Genomic DNA, 18873 nt, shown 5'->3' on the forward strand with positions numbered 1-18873 from the left:
ATGATAAAATATAAAAAACTCTAGGTGCTGACTTTCTCTAGACCTTCTTGGAAAATATGAGTCTATTGGGGAATCAATAATGGCATCCTGTTTGCAGTCATCCATGAATTTAATAACCACAGACCGTGAGCATCGGTCTTCATATCAGACAAGTAAATGCCAAAGAAAAGGGGGGTCCAATACAGAACTCTAAGGAATTCCACTTGTGACTAATCTATTAGATGTGGAGATATCACCAATTTATAGCCTGTGTGTATGATCACAGACCAGTTTGCCAGTCCATCATATAATACAGGGATTAATATTTATGCTGGTAAATTTGCCAACAATGTATACATAAATGGAGAACCACATCAAATGCCTTAGCAAGAGCAAGATAAACAGCATGGCTAGAATAACCTCCATCAATGGCATCAATCCCACCCACAAAAAGGTCAACCAAATTATGTAATCACGACACCCTTCACAAAGCCATACTTATTATAATATAGTGTTTGTAAGTCACCAGTTTTGCTGTTGCTGAGGTTACCCAGACTACTAATAGAATCCTGGTCTGCTGGGGCATAGCCTAGTATAATTGCTGGTAAGTATTAAACTTAAATTTATCTGACATTGATGGAAGAAAACCCACTGTCAGGAAGCAACACAAACAGACTGCAACTGCATTTTCTACTACTGCTAAAGTAAAGACATGAAAATCATCAGCCCAACTGGTCATTTAAAACTAATTAGTAATATTATGTTTTGAATTACAAATAAAGATAGGATCTGGGTCTGAAAACTGAAGTCAGAACAAAAGAAACAAAACTAAATTAATCAGCAAAAATAATAAGTTCTAACTCATTGTTTCATGTGAAATGTTTGTTTGGCAGAACCTTGACAATAAATGGATTTCTTCATCTAAAGAAATCATTGCCTTCCGCAAAGCTTTATTGAATCCGGTAACAGGTCTTCAGTTTCAACGATTTGTTTCTCTCAAGGGAGACTATCTAGAGAATGGAGTACTGTTTTGGTTAGAAGTGCAAAAATATAAGGTAAGAGAATATTTTTCATTCTTTCACTCAGCGCAGTGTCTGCTTATCCTGCTGTTTTCTCACACAGTGTGTAAATGTTGCTGGGGATAAATCAGCTTAGGGTCTGCAGTGTGTAAAACCCTGTAATCCTTTATGAATGGCTATTTATATTCTTTGCATATTTCGCAGCTAACACCATGTTATCCAATGATCTGAGACGCCATTGGAGAAAAATGGTAAATGTACTGTCTTTCTATAATCATCCCTCATTGTTAAGTCAATATTTTCTGGATTCTGTTTGTATACTAATTACAACTGTGCTACATACTAAAAGCAATAATAAATCAAATAATCAGTAAAATTTGTCTTATATGACCCAACAATGAAGGCTGACTGCATTGAGTAAAAGCTACTGGGAATTTATTTTGTTGTTTCCTGATTAGATTAGTTTTAAAATCTCTTCAGCTGCTGCTCTTATTTGCATTTGCATGCACACCTTCTAGTGCATGTCATGTCATCATATTTCAGACTAGGAGGACAGAACCCACACTGGTACTGTTCTTATTGGTTGGAAGTCATGCAGTCTGTGAAGGAACACCAGAAGTACCATTGCTTCACTGAGCCACCAACTAGATATGAAGAGAACCTTGAGGCTTGCAACATTCACGGAAAGATGACAGCTGTAGAGGTTCACCACGCGGGGACTGGCAGGAGGGTTGTAGTGACCCAGGTCAGTGCCAGCAAGATATCCATAAGCTAGACAGTTAATTCTATCAGTCAGCATTACATCTCTTTTGAGTCACGAGCTCATCACCAGTGAGTGAGGGATCAGCATTGCACCTATTGTCAGCTGACAGCAACGGCATTAGAGTTTACTGTCTGGCAACCACTATAGAAGGCCTAGCAGTGTCAGTACCAACTCTCCCTTGTTCAGGCATCCAGAGACATGAGCATTTCTGACCTGTTTGTATGTAGAGATTCTTTGAAGCCCCAAGTAAAGACTCAGTGAGAAAAAATATGAAACAGAGTGTCTGTTCCTGTGACCTCTACTCCGTGCTGAAAAAGGCTGTTGGAATAGAATTTCAGAGACACCCGTGGGATCTACTACACCAATTCAACCCACAGGGATAATTTAGCTGATGGATATTTGTATACTGCTCATTGTGTGGAGAGATGCTTTTCATTTCCTCATAAAGCCTGTCCAGAACAGGTCACATCTATAACTTTCACTGCTCCAAGCACTGAGACCCTGTTACCTGACACTCACTTGCCTCCATTTATTTCTTACCTCTTTCTTCAGTTGAACCCAGTTTGCATTAGGGTCTTCACCATTAGATCCTTGTGGAAATGGCAATCTGATGATAATAAGGTATTTATTTCTGAAGCAGACAAGGGTAATGAAACCTTAGTTACCTACATCTACCCTCCAGATGATGCTATCCTTTAGGTAAACTCTCACTCATGAAACTCTGTATGGACTGGACTTTTGCTTCTCTGCCTTCTTCACAAAATATCAGTAGCTGAGGAAAAGGGATTAGGAGTCTTTGGGACATTCCACCTTTGAAACCTGTTATTTTGCCATTTTGGCAGCATGTAAGCATCCAGAGTCAGATTTCTGTGTTCCTCAGAAGGTAAAGGCACTCAGTAAACACTAGAATGGAGTGCCATCTTAACTAAACATCTAAGTACAGATTCCTGCATAACTTCTTTAGTCCAGTATCTATGAAGGCCACTTGGGTCTTAAGTGGAGTTCTTTCTGAGAGATGACCCAGTAACTCTGAGATATCCTGTATTCTCATAAACAACCAATAGTTTGGAGATAATTTTCTGCTCTGCCATTTTTTGGGGGGGGGGACTTTAGTCCCTTAATTTTCTGTTGTACTTGTCCCAGATCCTGTCCTGTCTTGTGGACAAGAATCTGGAAAAGCTGCCAGACTTCCCAAGACCTAGATAAAGGCCTTCAAAAGAGGAAGCAATCAGTGATCAGTGTAGAAGCCTTTAATAATGTCCCCACCTTCTTCTCCCTCTTCTTTCTTCTCTCCTTTTTCTTATTCTTCTTTCTCTTTTCCTTCTCCTTCTTCATCCAGGATCTATAAAAAAGATGCACCCCTTCTGGAATGAGAAGGGCTTCCAAATTCCAGGCATCATTGTCTCCCACATTTTAACTTAACAAAGTCACTTAGAAGGATGATTTTACCAGTGCAACCATTTTATTCCAGACTGCACCTTTAGTAGACCAGCTGTCTGAGTTTGGTCAGGTTTGGAGAGGCATTACTGTGGATCATAAGCCCATTTTAATTTCTCCAAAAGAGTTTCACTCAAAAGTCAGATGTGCTTTACAGAGCTACATGAACAGTTCCAAACTCTAATCTGAAAAAGACTCATAAAACCTTTTCTTCTTTTGAAAAAGAGAAAGGAGTCTACTCCTCCTTTTCCCTTGTTATAAAGAGGGTGGGAGTCTCCCATACAATTGCAGAGCTCACCAACTTCACCACGTTTACCTGGTATATCATATTCTGGATTATGACTCTCTATGGTGTCATGGGCATGACCTTTGCTGGAGCACATTGTCAGGATAGCACTGCTGGATGTGATGGATACCTCACAGGAAGTCCATTCACTTTGGTTTGGATGGGCTTCACTTTCAGTACAAGGTGCTGTTGTTTGGGAATATGCAACAAAGTCTAGAAGATTTAGGATCTTTGCTTGGAAGTGTTTACATAGGTATTTTTGTACCTCAAGTAGACTCTAAAGAATATTTCCTCTTAGAGAGCAAATGTTGGAGGTGTGATCGGAAAGAAAGAGGTAACTGGGAACATATTTTGTGGGAGTGTAATGAGTTGGCAGACTTTAATGATTCCCTGGAGACTGCTGTGTTGGAGATGCTGGGTGAACAAACTGGTGAAACCAAGAAAATGTTTTTTTTAGCTTGATACAGAATCTGAATTGCCTAGACATAGTCAGGCCTTGCTGAGTCTAATTATGATGGCTGCCAAAAAAGCAGTTACTAGAAAATGGAAATCAAAGTCTAAACAAACTTTACTAGAAGTAGCAAAGATATTAACAGAGATAAAACAACTGGAATTAGGATCTTTGGAAAAGGGTAGGAAGAAATTACATGGGAAGAAAATAACAAGTGTGGGATCAATACATGCAGAGAAGGACTTTTACTGGAAAGGATCACTCAGACTCTACTACAGTTTGCTGTGAGGGAAAACTTAGTTTGCTTTTTGTTGTATTTTATAGGTTCATAGGTAGGTACTACGCTATCTGCCCGAGGGCATTTATAAGACTAGCCAGAGTGTGTCGGCTTTCACCATCCCATTGATTAATTAACTGATCCTCTGTCAAACAGAGCCAATGAAGTGATCCCAGGGGTGTATTTTCTGTTACCCATCCACTTGTCAAGGTTCCTCTTGAAGAGTGTTAGTGAGGGGCTCTGCCTAATGTAGTTTGGAATTTTTTTCCAAAGCATGGGGAGTCTCTGTGACAGGAATTTATCCCTCCAGCATGTTCTATTTATTGTTGTGGCAAGGTTTAGCTCACTAGAGCGCGTGGCTTGCAGTGATTTGGATTTCTTTAGGTGGAGCATGTCCATCAGTACTGAGTTGGACATGACTTTGTAAGAAAGGCAGAGATCACCTCTGAGTAAGTGATATGGCACTGAGTACAGCCGGAGTTTTTTCATTCGGTCTCCATAGGTCATATGTTTGAGGCCAGTAATTCTCTTGGTGAGGTACTTTTGTGGTATTTCCAGCTGTTGGAAATGTCTTGTGAGGTACATCCCAAATGGGGAATTGTACTCTATGATGGGTCTAATGATTGACAAGTAGAGGAGAACTATAATCTCTTTATATCTATATGCAAACCCTTTAGTAATTAGATGGGCCACATAGAAGGATTTCCTAACTACTTTGGCAATGTGATTGTCAAAGGAGAGATTACTATCTACCTGGGTCCCCAGAGCTCGTATTACCTCTTCTGTATTAAGGGGGCTGCCACCTATGTGGTAATTTGTGGGTGTTTTGTTTTTCCCCAAATGGGATGACTAAGCATTTTTTGGCATTTAGCTTGAGACCATGACTTGGAGACCAGGTGTCCATCTCAGTAAGGCCCTTTTGGAGGATGTCCGTGTCAGCTGGAGAGTCAATTATGGCTCCCAGTTTGCAGTCATCGGTGAACTTGGTTAGCCATAGCCCTCCTGTGTTTGCCTGTACTTCTTAGAAGTATATGCCGAGCAGTTGGGGTCCCAGGACCGAGTCTTGCGGGACACCACATGTGACTGGTTTAGAGTCGGACCTGGAGCCCGCTATTCTTACCGTGTGAGTTCTGTCTGTAAGCCAGTTGGCAACCCATCTCGTGACGTAGGGGTTTATCTTCAGGCTGGTGAGTTTTTCTGTAATACCCAAGTGGGGAATGGTGTTGAAAGCCTTGGCAAGGTCAAAGTAGGCTGTGTGAACCACCTTTCCCTCATCTATGGCCTTGGTGACTGTCTTGAAGAAGTCAACTAGGTTTAGTAGGCATGATCTGCCCTTAACAAAGCCAAACTGGGTCAGGTCAAGTGTTTGGAGGTTCCCAATGTCTTTGTTAATGAGTTCCATGATGATGCACTCCATAGCCTTGCAGACCAGGCTAGTCAGGCTTATAGGGCAATAGTTACCAGGGTCAGTTGTGGTCCTGCCTTTGTGGAGAGGAATAACCATTGCTGTGCACCATTCTATGGGCACGTAGCCTGTGGAGAGGCTGAGGTTGAACAGCATGTTTAGGTGGGGGTTTAGTTTGTTCTGTAGTTCGTGCAAGACGCAGCCTGGGACACCATCTGGTCCCATTGACGCCATGTTTTTTGCTGTTCAAAGGGCTGTTTTCAACTGTGCGTCTGTGATTTTTGGGACACTACACTTTTCCGGTATTGTTGTGGGCCCTTTTGGAGGTGAGAGAGGAGTGAAGTTTGCCCTGAGTCTATCTGCCAGGATGTTGGCAATATTAGTAGGTTCAGTATATTTAGTGCTATTTTGCACTAGTTCAGTACATATCTGCGAGTTGCCACTTAGATTCTTAGCATGGCTAAAGAAGGCTTTGTGGTTATCTTTTGATTCCTTGGCTATTCTTCTTTCGAAGTTAGCCTTGGATGATTTCATGAGGGACCTTAGTTTCTAATTGATTCTGATCAGGGTTGTCTTTCCTTCTTGGGATTTGTTTTTTTTTCTGAACTAATTTTCTCCTTTTATTGTATAGCCTGTTTATGGCAGGGGTCCACCAAACTGATTTCCTTCTCTTAGAGGAGTGAGTCTTGGTTTTGCTAGGGATGGTATGATCCATGCATCCTTCTAGGTGCTCATAGAGTGCATTTGTAAAGGTTTCTGCATTTTGGGCAGCATTATCCTTTAGCGTGGGGGCTGTGAAACTTATCACCTCTGTCTTTAGTAAGGCGAGGTTTGCTTTAGAAAAGTTTTTTACTGTGGTTTCCTTAGTTGGGGGTGGTGGTGGGGTGTGGACATCCAGAGTGATTAGTTTATGGTCTGATCTAACCAATGACGGGTTGACCTCTGGTGTGGAACACCTGTCGCGAATGTTGGTGATGATCAGGTCCAATATGTTTTCACCTGTGGTTGGGGAGTTTACCAGCTGATCCAGGGTGTTTGAGTTGATGAAGTCCAGGAAGCGCTTGGCCTGAGAGTTTGTACTCGAGTAGTTTTCCCAGTGAATGGTAGGGTAATTGAAATTGCCCAATATCAGGGTGTTCGGTAGGACCTTCATGTTTTCCAATGTCTCCAGAAAGGTGGAGTGGTGGTCCTGGGTCATGGAGGGTGTTCTGTAGCAGGCCACAATTTGCATTGCAGATTTGCCCGATGTTAGTTGCACATGGATGATCTCAGAGGTATCATACTGCACCACTAACCTGAAGGTGTAGGTATCCTTGATGAATATGGATACACCCCCTCCTTTTGTGTTTCGGTCTGTGTTCTGTGGCCGAAACATGTGGTATGAGTTGTAGCCCGGTAGTGCTGGGGTGCTCTCTGGAGCCTTGGACCAGGTTTCAGTTACTGCACAGATGTCGACGTTCTCCATACTGAGGAGTGCTTCGAGCGCGTACATTTTGAGATTTAAACTCCTGATGTTGAGTAGCATAACCCTCAGTTTTTTGTTAATTGTGCTGTTTACAGAGGTGGGTTTGACTTTTGAGCCTTGCCTAAAAAAGGCACTATGGAGGCAGCAAGAGCCTTGGCCAGTATTCGAAAGCCTAGGCTTGACAGGTGCAAGCCTTCTCTTGCGAAGCATCGCGGCTTGTTGAGCATGTCGTCCCAGGCTGACAGACACTGGATCCCCTTTGAATGACACCAGAAGCTTAGCCAATTGTTGAAACTGATCATTGTTTTCTTTATACAGAGGTATCATTCTTGGTGAGGGCAGGATGCTACTCAGGGTCAAGGTCATACCAGCCTGGGCTACATGATCAGAGAGCTCTTCCATGTCTCTTTTCATGTAGTCTAGGGAGGTACGTCTCAGGTTATTCACATCGACATGAACAATGACAGAGTCATATTTGTACTTGTTCTGGAGTGACCTGAGTGTTTGTGTTATGTGGCAGATTCTGGCTTCCAACAGGCAGCTAACAGTAACCTTCTGCTTTTCCAGCCTAGTGAGTGGGACGTCAGTGTGCCTGACTCTAGAGTCACGTATTACTAGTGTGTTAGGTATGTTATTTCGCCTTAAGGGCTGGGATTGTGCAGCACACTGATTTTGTGTTTTATGTGTTGTCTGGTTTGTGATGGGAGGTGCAGGTTGTTTGGATGTCTGCTTTGGAGGTCTCTGATGCTTTTGCAGGTTTTTATTTATGTGTATTTTTTGCCAGTGCTCTTTTAGTAGGTCTTTGTGCGGCTGGAGGTGTGGTGCAAGTGTTAAACCTCTCCTCTTGACTGTCTGTTCCATTCGTGGGTGAAGACAGCTTAGCTTCCAGTTTGGCTGTATAATTGCATCTCTCGCATATGTTAGTGTTTTGTGGTAGGAGGAGAGGGTTGTCTGTGTACATGAGGCAGTTGTAACATTGCCTCAGGATAACCAGATTCACCAGCTGGACTGGAGAGTACACCTGAAATTGCCCTTTGGTCATGCCTGAATAGTAGGGTGAGCTGCTTAGTCGCTTGGTTGGTGAGGGGTGAATAAAGAGCCTTGCCCTGCTGGACAATCAGTGTCAGGGTATATTAGTGCTTGCTATTAGGTCTGAGCAAGTGCTGGGCTGTAGGATGCTTTTTGAGTGCTTACTCTGAGAGTTAGACTAGTTTCAAGGGAAAAACTGAAGAGGAGACTTAGTGGAGCCGGGAATAATTTAACCATAGCTAACCGGTGCTGCCCGGTGTGCAAAACCATGCAAATGCGGTTTTTATAGTAGAGAAATGAAAGAGAGAAATTAGCCAAAAATGGCCAATAAACTACTAACTTCTGGGCTGGAACCACTCCTCCAGGGACAGACAGGTTGCTCAAAGCTCCCCTCTCTCACATGTGAACAGAGAAACTTCCTTCTATCCAAGTAAGGTATGGGCAACTCAGAAACTAGTATCACAGCCCTGAATTCAGCACTAGCCTGAAAACTGGACTGTACTAGCTTAGAAAGGCAGGAAACAAGGAATTTTTTTTTGGTTTTATTTTGTATTACTTTATTGCCTTTTTCTATTTTGTATACTGTGATTTGTTTTCTTTACACTGTATTTTACTTGTATTTTGCTTTTAACTGCATATTAAAACTTGAAAAGAGGCCACAGCCCTGTCTCCTGTGAGTCAGACAGAAATTTTTCCCATCTTCTTACTTGGTTACTGTTGTGTTCTTAAACAGCACTGTCTTTCTAGTTGCCTGCCCCTTATTTTAATTTCACCATATATGTAATTTCCTCTCTGCTTTTACTGGCTGGTTTGAGTAAGCATTAAATTATTATTTTGTGAAATCACCTCCCTTCAATTATTTAAATTTATTCGCCATCCTACTGTATTCCATAGTACCAGAATACAAAAGTGGCCACCCTCTTTCAATCTATCTTGCTGTTTTAAAAATAGTGACTCCACTAAAACTTAACTTTTAGACAGGTAAAACTTAAGTTACCTACTTTCACATCTAACTCCTATAGTTCACACTGCAGTGTTTAGGATAAACCATTTTTTTCATCTTACCTTTAAACATCTAGTGCAAGATCACCAGTTATTGAAGAGCCCTCATTCTGCCTCTCAGTAGTCATCTTGAGATTAGTGCTTCTGTTTTCTCCTGGTGACAGGAGTGCAGTTGCATTATTTTCTGGAGACTGCTGATCACCAGAAAGCTTAATAACTGCTTTATAAATGTCAGCTTGGAATCTGTGCTTATATTCTGATCCTGGTGAGATTAGGAGCAGAGTGCATATTCCTGACTCTTTCTGGTTGGAGAGTGAGTGTCTGTGCTTAACATATCTGATTGGTCTGGTTGCTATTCGAGGCATCTACCAGAAAATGGCAACACGCCTGCAGACCCTTGCATCATCTGGGACAAGACTGTGGATCACCAAAGAGGTAGTGGCCTGCTTCTCTTCTTGGGATTGGTGCTAACATTTTGCTTCTCATGAGAGAAGAAGCAAAGGAGTATTGTGTCCCAACAGAGTGAAGCTGTGCTCAGACAGCATTAGTAGTAGCCAGGCAGTAGCCATTCATGCGGCTCCCCTCTTTTCACCATTCTTGACAAGCTAATTCTTTATTTTTCAGCAAGTACTGCTTGATTTCTTTCTAACTTCAGAATATCTGCCTAAATACTTCATCCTTAAATTTTCAGGGTCTACATATTAGTTTCCCCTCAAGTGTTTGACAGTGCTCTGTACAGACTCAGACATGAGTGACATTTTTTCTGTAAAAGGAATATATAGGGAAACAGCTCCAGTACTCAGTTATAATGACCATTCCTTGCATGTCTAAAGGTCAGTTCCCTGTCCTTTCCCCTATTAACCTGGTGAACTTGGGCATTCTGAGGCAGTGTAGCAACTGCCTCATGTACACAGACAACCCTCTCCTCTTACCTTCCAACACTCAGACTTGTGAGAGATGCACTTATATAGCCAAATTGGAAGCCATGCATTCACAAGCCAAGACCAGAATAGCTGGTCAAAAGGAGAAGGTCAACATCTGCACCACACCACATGTAACACATAGCCCTCCAGAACACTATCACAGCTCTCACATAAAAACACAAACCACACACCAACTTTTGCAGAGGCTCTCAGTAGAAATCTATCCAAACAGCAGAGACCCCCAAGGCAGAAACACACTTGACCACCATAACACAGCACAAACCACAAGACACATAGCTCACCTACACAGTGTGCCCCTCAACCTAAGCCCCTAAGGCAAAACAGCTTTCCCAATACACTAATCATAGGTGACTCGATAGTGAGGTACACTGATGTCCCACTCACTAGCTTGAATAAGGAGAAGGCAACAGTCAGCTGTCTATCAGGTGCCAGACTCCAAAACCTAACACACACACGCAGGGCACTCCACAACAAGTACAAGTATGACTCTGTCACTGTCCATGTGGGAGTGAATGACCTGAGACTAACCTCCCTGGACTACATGAAAAGAGACATGGAGGAGCTCTCGGATTATGTGGCCCAGGCAAGTATGATCCTAGCCCTGAGCAGCATCCTACCATCACCCAGAATAATACCGCAGTACAAGCAGAAAATGACTTCAACAATTGGCTGAGTTTCTGGTGTCATTCTAAGGAGATCCAGTATCTGTCTGCTTGGATGACATGATTGACAGACCTCAATGCTTTGCCAGAGATGGCCTGCATCACCCCTGAATTTCCAGATACTGGCTAAGACTCTTGCCACCCCTATAGTGCCTTTTTTAGGCAGTGTTCCAAAGACCAAATTACCACCGTAACAGCTATAAATAAATGCATTCTGAGGGTCATGCTGCTCAATGCTAGAAGTCTAAATCTCAAGATGCACTTGCTCGAAGCACTCCTCAAAATGGAGAACATCAACATTGCTGTAATGGAGACCTGGTTTAAAGCAGCAGAAAGCACCTCTGCGCTACCAAGCTATAACTCATTCCACACCTTTTGGTCCCAGAACATGGACCAAAGCTCCAAAGGTGGTGGTATCTCCATATTCATAAAGGATATGCACACCTCCAGACTAGTAGCCCAGCATATCACATCTGAGATACTTCAGGTGCTACTAACATTGGGTAAGATGGCGATTCAGGTCGTAGCCTGCTATAGGTCCCCAACCATGTCCCAAGACTCTCACTCCATGTTCCAAAGCACCCTGGAAACTATTAGGGTCTGATCCAACACTCTCATACTAGGTGACTCCAACTACCCCTCCATCAACTGGGAAAACTACACATGCAACAATACACTGGCCCAATGCTTCCTGGAATTCATTAATTCCAATGCTCTGGACCAGCTCATTCTTACCTCCACTAGAGAAAGCAACATCCTTGACCTGGTTATTACAAACTTGGGCAACCATTGCTCCACACCAATGGTCAATTCCTCTCTGGTTAGATCCGACGACAAACTAATCACCATGGAAATCCACAAAGGTAACCACCATGAAAAACTTCTCCAAAGCTGACTTTGGGGTCCTAAAAACAGAGGTGGCTAACTTCATGGCACCCATGTCAATGGAAAATAGATATATAACTGATGAATCATACACCAATACACTGTACGAACACGTACATAAATGCATGGAACTAGCCTTACCCAACAGAACTAAGATGCTGTCCTCCAAAAAAAAGGACGCCAATCTGGTGGTCCCCTGCCATTAACAAATTCTACAACAGAAAAAATAAACTGTTGCAGTAAAAGGTGAAGTCTCAAGACTGTAAAAACTCCCTTATTAGCCTCAACAAAAAGTTGAGATTCCTCATGAAAACCTCTAAAGCCAGCTATGAAAGTGTAATTGCAGCAGACACTAAAAACAACCACAAAGCCTTCTATAGTTATATCAAGAATCTCCACGGCAATACCCAGGATTGCTCTGAGTTACTGCACAATGGTACCTCCTATACTGAGCCAATAGCTATTGCCAATGTACTTGCCGACAGATTCAGTGCCAGCTTTACCACTGTCTCCCCCCCAAGGACCAATCACAATACCAGAGGAATGCCAGCCACCCAGTATTACTACAGCACAGGTTAAAGTTGCATTGTCCAAGGCCAAGAATATAGCTTCCATGGGACATGACAATATCCCTGGATGTGTTCTACATGAGCTACAAAGTGAACTGGACCATGTCTGTGTGCCCTGTTCAATCACAGCCTCTCCTCAGGCATTGTCCTTACTAAATGGAACACTGCTACAGTCATCCCTCTCTATAAAGGGGGAACTACAGACCCTGGAAATTTTCGCCCCATTAGCCTGATGAGTCTGATATGTAAGGCTATCGAGTGTATCATCATAGACCTAAATAACAAGGATATAGGGAAACTCCAAACTCTAGATCCCACACAGTTTGCTTTTGTGAAAGGTAGATCATGCCTACTCAACCTGGTTGACTTCTTTGAGTTAGTCACCAGAGCTGTGGATGAGGGCAAGGCAGTTCATACAGCCTACCTCGATCTGGCCAAGGCCATTGATACCATTCCCCACTCAGGAATTATTGATGAACTCACCAACCTAGGCATCAACCCCTATATCATTAAGTGGTTTGCAAATTGGCTTACAGACAGAACCCACAGTGTGAAAGTAGCGGAATCCAAGTCAGACTGCTGATCAGTCACGAGTGGAGTCCCACAGGGTTCTGTCTTGGGTCCTCTCCTGTTTGGCATCTACTTCTCAGAAGTCCAGGCTAACACAGAGGGACTCTTGTTGACCAAGTTCGCAGACGACTGCAAGCTGGGAGCCATTATTAACTTTCAAAGTGATGTAAACATCCTAAAGAAAGGCGTCACTGAGACCAATGACTGGTGTCAAAACCATGGCCTAAAGCTTAATGCCAAACAATGCATCATCATCCTCTTTGGGGAAAACTCAGTTCTCACTAATTACCACATTGATGGGAGCCCACTGAACACTGAAGGCGTTATAAGAGCTCTGGCGACATAGGTTGATAGCAACCTCTCCTTCGACCACCACATTGCCACTGTGGTCAGAAAGTCCTTCTATGTGGCACATCTCATTAACAAGGGTTTTGCATCCAGGATGAAAGAGGTCATTATCTCTCTACTCTTCCCTCATTATTCCAATCATCGAATATAATGCCCCATTTGTCATGTACCTCTCTAGACACATGCAATAGCTGGAAAGGCCACAAAAGTACCTCACGAGGAGGATCCTAGGCCTTAAACACATGTCCTACATGGACAGGCTCAAAAAACTCCAACTGTTCTCTGTCTCATATCATCTACTAAAAGGCGATCTCTGCTTGACTTACAAAGCCATGTCTGACCGAGCTCTGTTAGAAATGCTACAGCTAAAGAAATCCCAATCCTTCCACACCACACACTCTAGAGATCTCAACCTCATTGCCACAATCAACAGAACATGCTGGAGGGACAGGTTCATAACCCAGAGATTGCCCATGCTCTGGAATAGACTTCCCATACATGTCAAGCAGAGCACCTCACTGGCCCTCTTCAAGAGAAATCTTGATGAGTGAATGGGAAATAGAAAGTTCACCCCAAAGATCACTTCAGTGGCTCTGCTTGATAGAGGCACTGGGAACTAATGATAAGACAACTACAGTAGGATGACAGAAGTGGGTTGTGCTGGAGGAAGTGGAAAAGGAGAGCACTTTATTTATTGATTTATTTTTGCAAAATTCAAACAAGAGCATGTGCATGTAGATGTCAATGCTCAGTCATGATCATACACACAGAAGAGGCTCCACTGAGCGATTTTTGATTGGCTCATATACCAGCATACATGCCAGTCATAAATCACAAAGCAGAGCCACTTCCGTTCAATGCAGAACAATGAGCTGTTCCGCATTGAACAGAAATGGCTCTGCTGTGAGATTTTTGATTGGCTCATATACCGGCAAAAATTGCAAAGCACGAAAGAATGAAAGACTTTTTTTTTTTGGACTTCACTTTTTTTGTCCCTACCTGTCGAAATAGAAATCTGGCAACCCTGGTTAGCAGCATTTCATGTTTGTCAGTGCTTCTGGGATAAATAGCAATGCACAGCACCATTGTGCACAGACATCATGAATATAATGAAACACAACGTGAAGCACCTTAAACAGCCCCACACTCAACCCCCCCACCCCTAACACATCACACAGCAGTTGAGTCAAGCATGTTATGCAGTTATTCATACAGTGTAATGCACAGCTCAGTGTACACAGAAAAGCACCACACAAACACACACACACACACACACACACACACACACACACACACACACACACACACACACACACACACACACACACACACACACACACACACACACACACACACACACACACACACACACACACACACAAATAAATGAAAGTAATCTACTGGTAATAAACAAAACTGATCGCACTCACATACCAGTGGTAAACATAAGTCAGGCCATGTGGGATACAGCTAAAGAAGACCAAACACTTGCTTAATGACTATCCATGTCTGAGACAGGGCAGTATGTGTCTGTCTTCTGCTACTCCCTATGGATTATGGACTGGTGTCATTAGCCAAGGGTAAAGTGATTAGCCTGTATCACTTAAAAACATAATGGGGACAGGAGCACATGAAAATGGGTAGTTAAATAACCTTGTCTGTATAAATCTAACTAGGACGGTATTTTGTGATTTAGGGTGCACTTACCAGGAAGGTGACCATGCTGAATCCAGCCATGCAGGAAGTGGTGATACTTTAAACATGTGGACTGTATGTGAGGATCATTGTACCACCAAGATGCTAGGCCAATATGTTGGTCATACAGCCATGTGGATCACACACTACCAGGCAACTAATGGAATGGTAACTTTTCCTGTTATGGTACTTCTCCTCCTGTGGAACAAGTGGGGACCAGATAGCCACAAATCTGCACTCTATCTCCGCAAGCACCTCAGTGGTGCATACTAGACTGTAGAGGGCAATTAACAGTGATGATAGTGTCCTGTGGTGACACTGGAAAATAGATATGTTCATCCATAAGGGCTTGGATTAGAGTGAGGAACTGCAGCAGTACCCTCAAAGCCAAAGGACTCTATGACAAGTATAGTGAGGGATATATATGTATCTTGGTATTCAGAGGAATAAAAAGGTCATACATTCTCCCAGTTCCACTTGTGGTCCATACAAGTTCATCAATGCCCTGATAATGTCGTTGAGGTGTGTTGTCTAGACATGGTCATGAACCTCTCTCATGCTCCTCAGATTTGTAGTGCATTATCAGTTGTCTTGGGCTGCAAGCACCACTCCACACAATGGGTTATGGTATCACAGAAGCAAGCTCCTCAAAGCATGAAAAAAGCTAAACGCGCAGCCAGAGCAAGCATGTTTATTAATTACAAAGTGAGTAGAAATGGCATTGTATGCCTTTTTGTAACCTACATGTGCACCTGTACACTTGTTCAGCAATGTACATCTCTGAATCTCAAAAGATGGGAAAGCTAATCCATTACCATATAAGCAGATCAGCATTTACTTACATCCCCTCATTCAAATGTCATGATGTAGTCACTTGCATATGACTTTCTATTTGACATTTGAAAACTTGTACATAAACGCAACTATCATTTACTTATTGCACTTCATGTGTGCTTTTGTGCAGCTAGCGCATATACATCCTGTGCACACGAGTAATGAACATGGATGCCCCTCATCTAACGTCTACTCCATTTGATGCTTCATCTGTAGGCCTAGCAAAGAGGGCTTTACTGATGTTGAAGGAAATGTTGAAGACTTAAACAAAAATTCCCCCGAGCAGCTAGTAAATAAACCTTGTTGAGAATACAGAATTCTTAACCTGATTCTTAAAAATGTGGCCGCTCCTCAGGTATCTCCTTCACCAGTGAAGCCTGACCATAAATTTGTGACCTTCTCCTTTTAACTCTCAAGAACTCCTGCTGCTACCTCACTGACTTTAAGACAACAAACATGCCAACCTCAACCTACTCTGTCATAAAATGTCAAGATTCCCGTATTACTATACCTCCCCAGACATCAATTCAGCAGCCAGCTTCATTAAGGAAATCTACCTATTAGAACCAAGTGTCATAGAAAATTCAAAAATAAACCACCCTGGTGGTCCAACACAATAATAAATAAATAATAAACTATACAACAAAAGAAAGAAACTCCTTCAATTATTTAATAATCTAAACCCCATAAATGATAACATCAAAATCAAACAAAGCTGAAGAAAACTATCAGATCCACTGAAGGAGCTCATGAACTTATGCTTGCCTCCAAAGCCAAACATAATTAAAAATCTTTCTTTAGCTATTTTCAGAACTAAAAAAAATACCCTAAATTGTTCAGAATGTGTTCATAATAGAGCTTCCTATTCTGAGCAAAATTACTTTGCCAGTATCTTTGCAAAACAAATTTTGTGCCAACTTCACCACTGAGACTTCTATTAAAAATGCCAACATATCTGAATCCCTTCCTCAAATATCTCTAAAGCTCATTTGCCAACAGTGCTTGCCAAGACCAAAAATACTTCCTGTAGGGGATCTAGCAATATACCTGGTTGCTTAGTTAATAGTGTTAAACAAGCCCTTGTAGCCAAGAGTGGTGTACAGTTACGGTGATGCCCTTCTGTAAGTGTGGCCTTGAGACCGACCCAAGTAACTGCAGACCTATCAGTCTTACAGGCTCATATACAAATCATGGATTAACTGTGATATCAGGACTCTTGTTAGACTTCACCACCAACAGTTTTTGTGAAGGGTGAATCGTGTCTATTTAAGCTTTGTAAATTTCTCCAAAAGGGTTATGGAGGCTTTAGATGGTGGCCATGCAGTGTATTTTGACTTGCTAAGGCCTTTGACACCATTCCCCATACTGGCATCATACAGAAGCTAAATTATTTAAAAATCAACCCATAAGTAGTAAGATGGATAGCAAACTGGCTAAAAGACAGAACCCACACAGAGCAAGTTGCAGGTTCATCATCAAAAGTATGAAAGCAATCAGTGGTGACCTTCAGGGTGCATTGGTGGGACCTCTCCCTTTTTGGAGTTTACTTCTCAGATCTCCAGTCAGAGAGCCAAGACCTTTAGCTAACAAAGTTTGCAGATGATTGTAATTTTTATTTATTTATTGCATTTGTTAACGGAGTGATGTCTGACTGGGCTAGGAGACCCGGGGAGAAAAGCTCCACAAGTAACAATGTAGGCATACTGATATATATTTAAGACACATTACAGAAGATGGGGGTTAGAGATAGGAAGTTTTAATACAGACGCATTACTAAGTAGGATAAAAGCAGCATGGAAAATTACAGAATACAGTAAATACAACTTCAATTACAGTCACAGTAGAAAACCTGCAAATAACATTGAGAGGAATCTATAATACAGAAGTACAGTTAAATAACAGTGAACAAAATATATGATAATTTTGTTAAAGTGAGGTACTAGCCTTGAGACACACAAATGTAATAGGATGATTATAGATTCAAATTAATTCAGCCTATGACACTGAAACCCCCAGAGTAAACTCTCCCTACTAAACTCTTGGTGTATTAAACATGGTCTCAAACTAAATGCCAGAAAGTGTAGTATCATCACTTTTGGTAGATCACCCCTCCTCTCATCATACTGTCTAGACAACACACCTCAAAGTGAAAATGTACTTAGGGACTTAGGAACTTGGGTTGAAAGCTTCCTCTGTGTTGACCATCATGTAACAATGGTTGTCAGGAAATCCTTTTATATTGCCCAGGTAAGTGTCAAAAGAATATAATCAAGATCTAAAGAGGTAATCATTCCCTTATACTCAGCATTGTTCAGGTAAATTATCAGGTACAACTCTCCTACAGGAAGCATCTGATTACATATCAAAGAATTAAAAAAACCTCAAAGGTTGCCAACTAAAAAGATCATAGGCCTAAACACTCTAAGCCACCAAAAGAGGCCGGAAGCTCTATCCATTTATTTAATGCCTTATAGAAGGGAGATTTCTGTTTCACTTTCCGCGTCAGTAGAGATCAAATTGTCCTGGGCCACCTATTTCTCTGCAAGTCCAATATCTTCACCAGTGTTACAACTGGAGATTTAAGTCTTCACCAACAGATAAATAAAGCATGGTGGAGGGATAGGTTTATAACCCAGCACCTCTCAAAATACTGGATATAGTCCAGAGGGGACACTGTACTCAATAATTGGCCTGATCAATACTGAATATAGGATGTTTGAAACCTTACAAAAACATAAAATCTGATATCAGCTTTGAGTTCTGAAGATTTTGTTTTTATTGATTTTGTGCTGTAGTGCTGGCTGAAATATGTCTGGTGAAGGAAATACAGATGCATAATGTACAATATAAGAGGAAATTAAGTTATTATCCTAATGTATGATCTGTATATTTTCCATGGACTTTGTATATGATTTGAAAAGAACATTCATTTATCAGAATACTCCTTCAGAAACAGAAGCAGTAAGAGCTGTATTTTGGGATTCATAAGTATTTCTGAATCATGTAACAGGTTTGTCTGTAACTATATTTGTAATTTGTCAGTTATTTGTTGTTGTTATTATATGTCATGAGTGGTTGATACTGTGTTGTCTGGCGTATGTGGAATGGATCATGGCTGTAAAGGGTCCTTGGACCAGTTCACTTCACTGGTTAACAAATGTAAATAAAAAATACATACTTCGCATGTTTATTTATTTATTTGCAATTTAACCGGGAAAGTCCATTGGGCCAGTTTTCAGTGGAGGCCCATGGA

At 41.8% G+C, this 18873-nt stretch overlaps 1 protein-coding gene across 1 annotated transcript in view; it reads left to right on the forward strand.

Moving 5' to 3' along the window:
- The window catches only part of RGS22 (regulator of G protein signaling 22), a 971253-nt gene that overhangs the window by 735001 nt on the left and 217379 nt on the right, over positions 1–18873 (forward strand). Inside the window, exon 21 of the mRNA XM_044065939.1 lies at positions 873–1034. Within this exon, the coding sequence (XP_043921874.1) occupies positions 873–1034 (162 nt within the window). The remainder of the gene's footprint in view (positions 1–872; positions 1035–18873) is intronic.

This window comes from Protopterus annectens, chromosome 3.part0 (assembly GCF_019279795.1).
Source record: "Protopterus annectens isolate FY-2018-M chromosome 3.part0, PAN1.0, whole genome shotgun sequence".
NCBI lineage: Eukaryota > Metazoa > Chordata > Ceratodontiformes > Protopteridae > Protopterus > Protopterus annectens.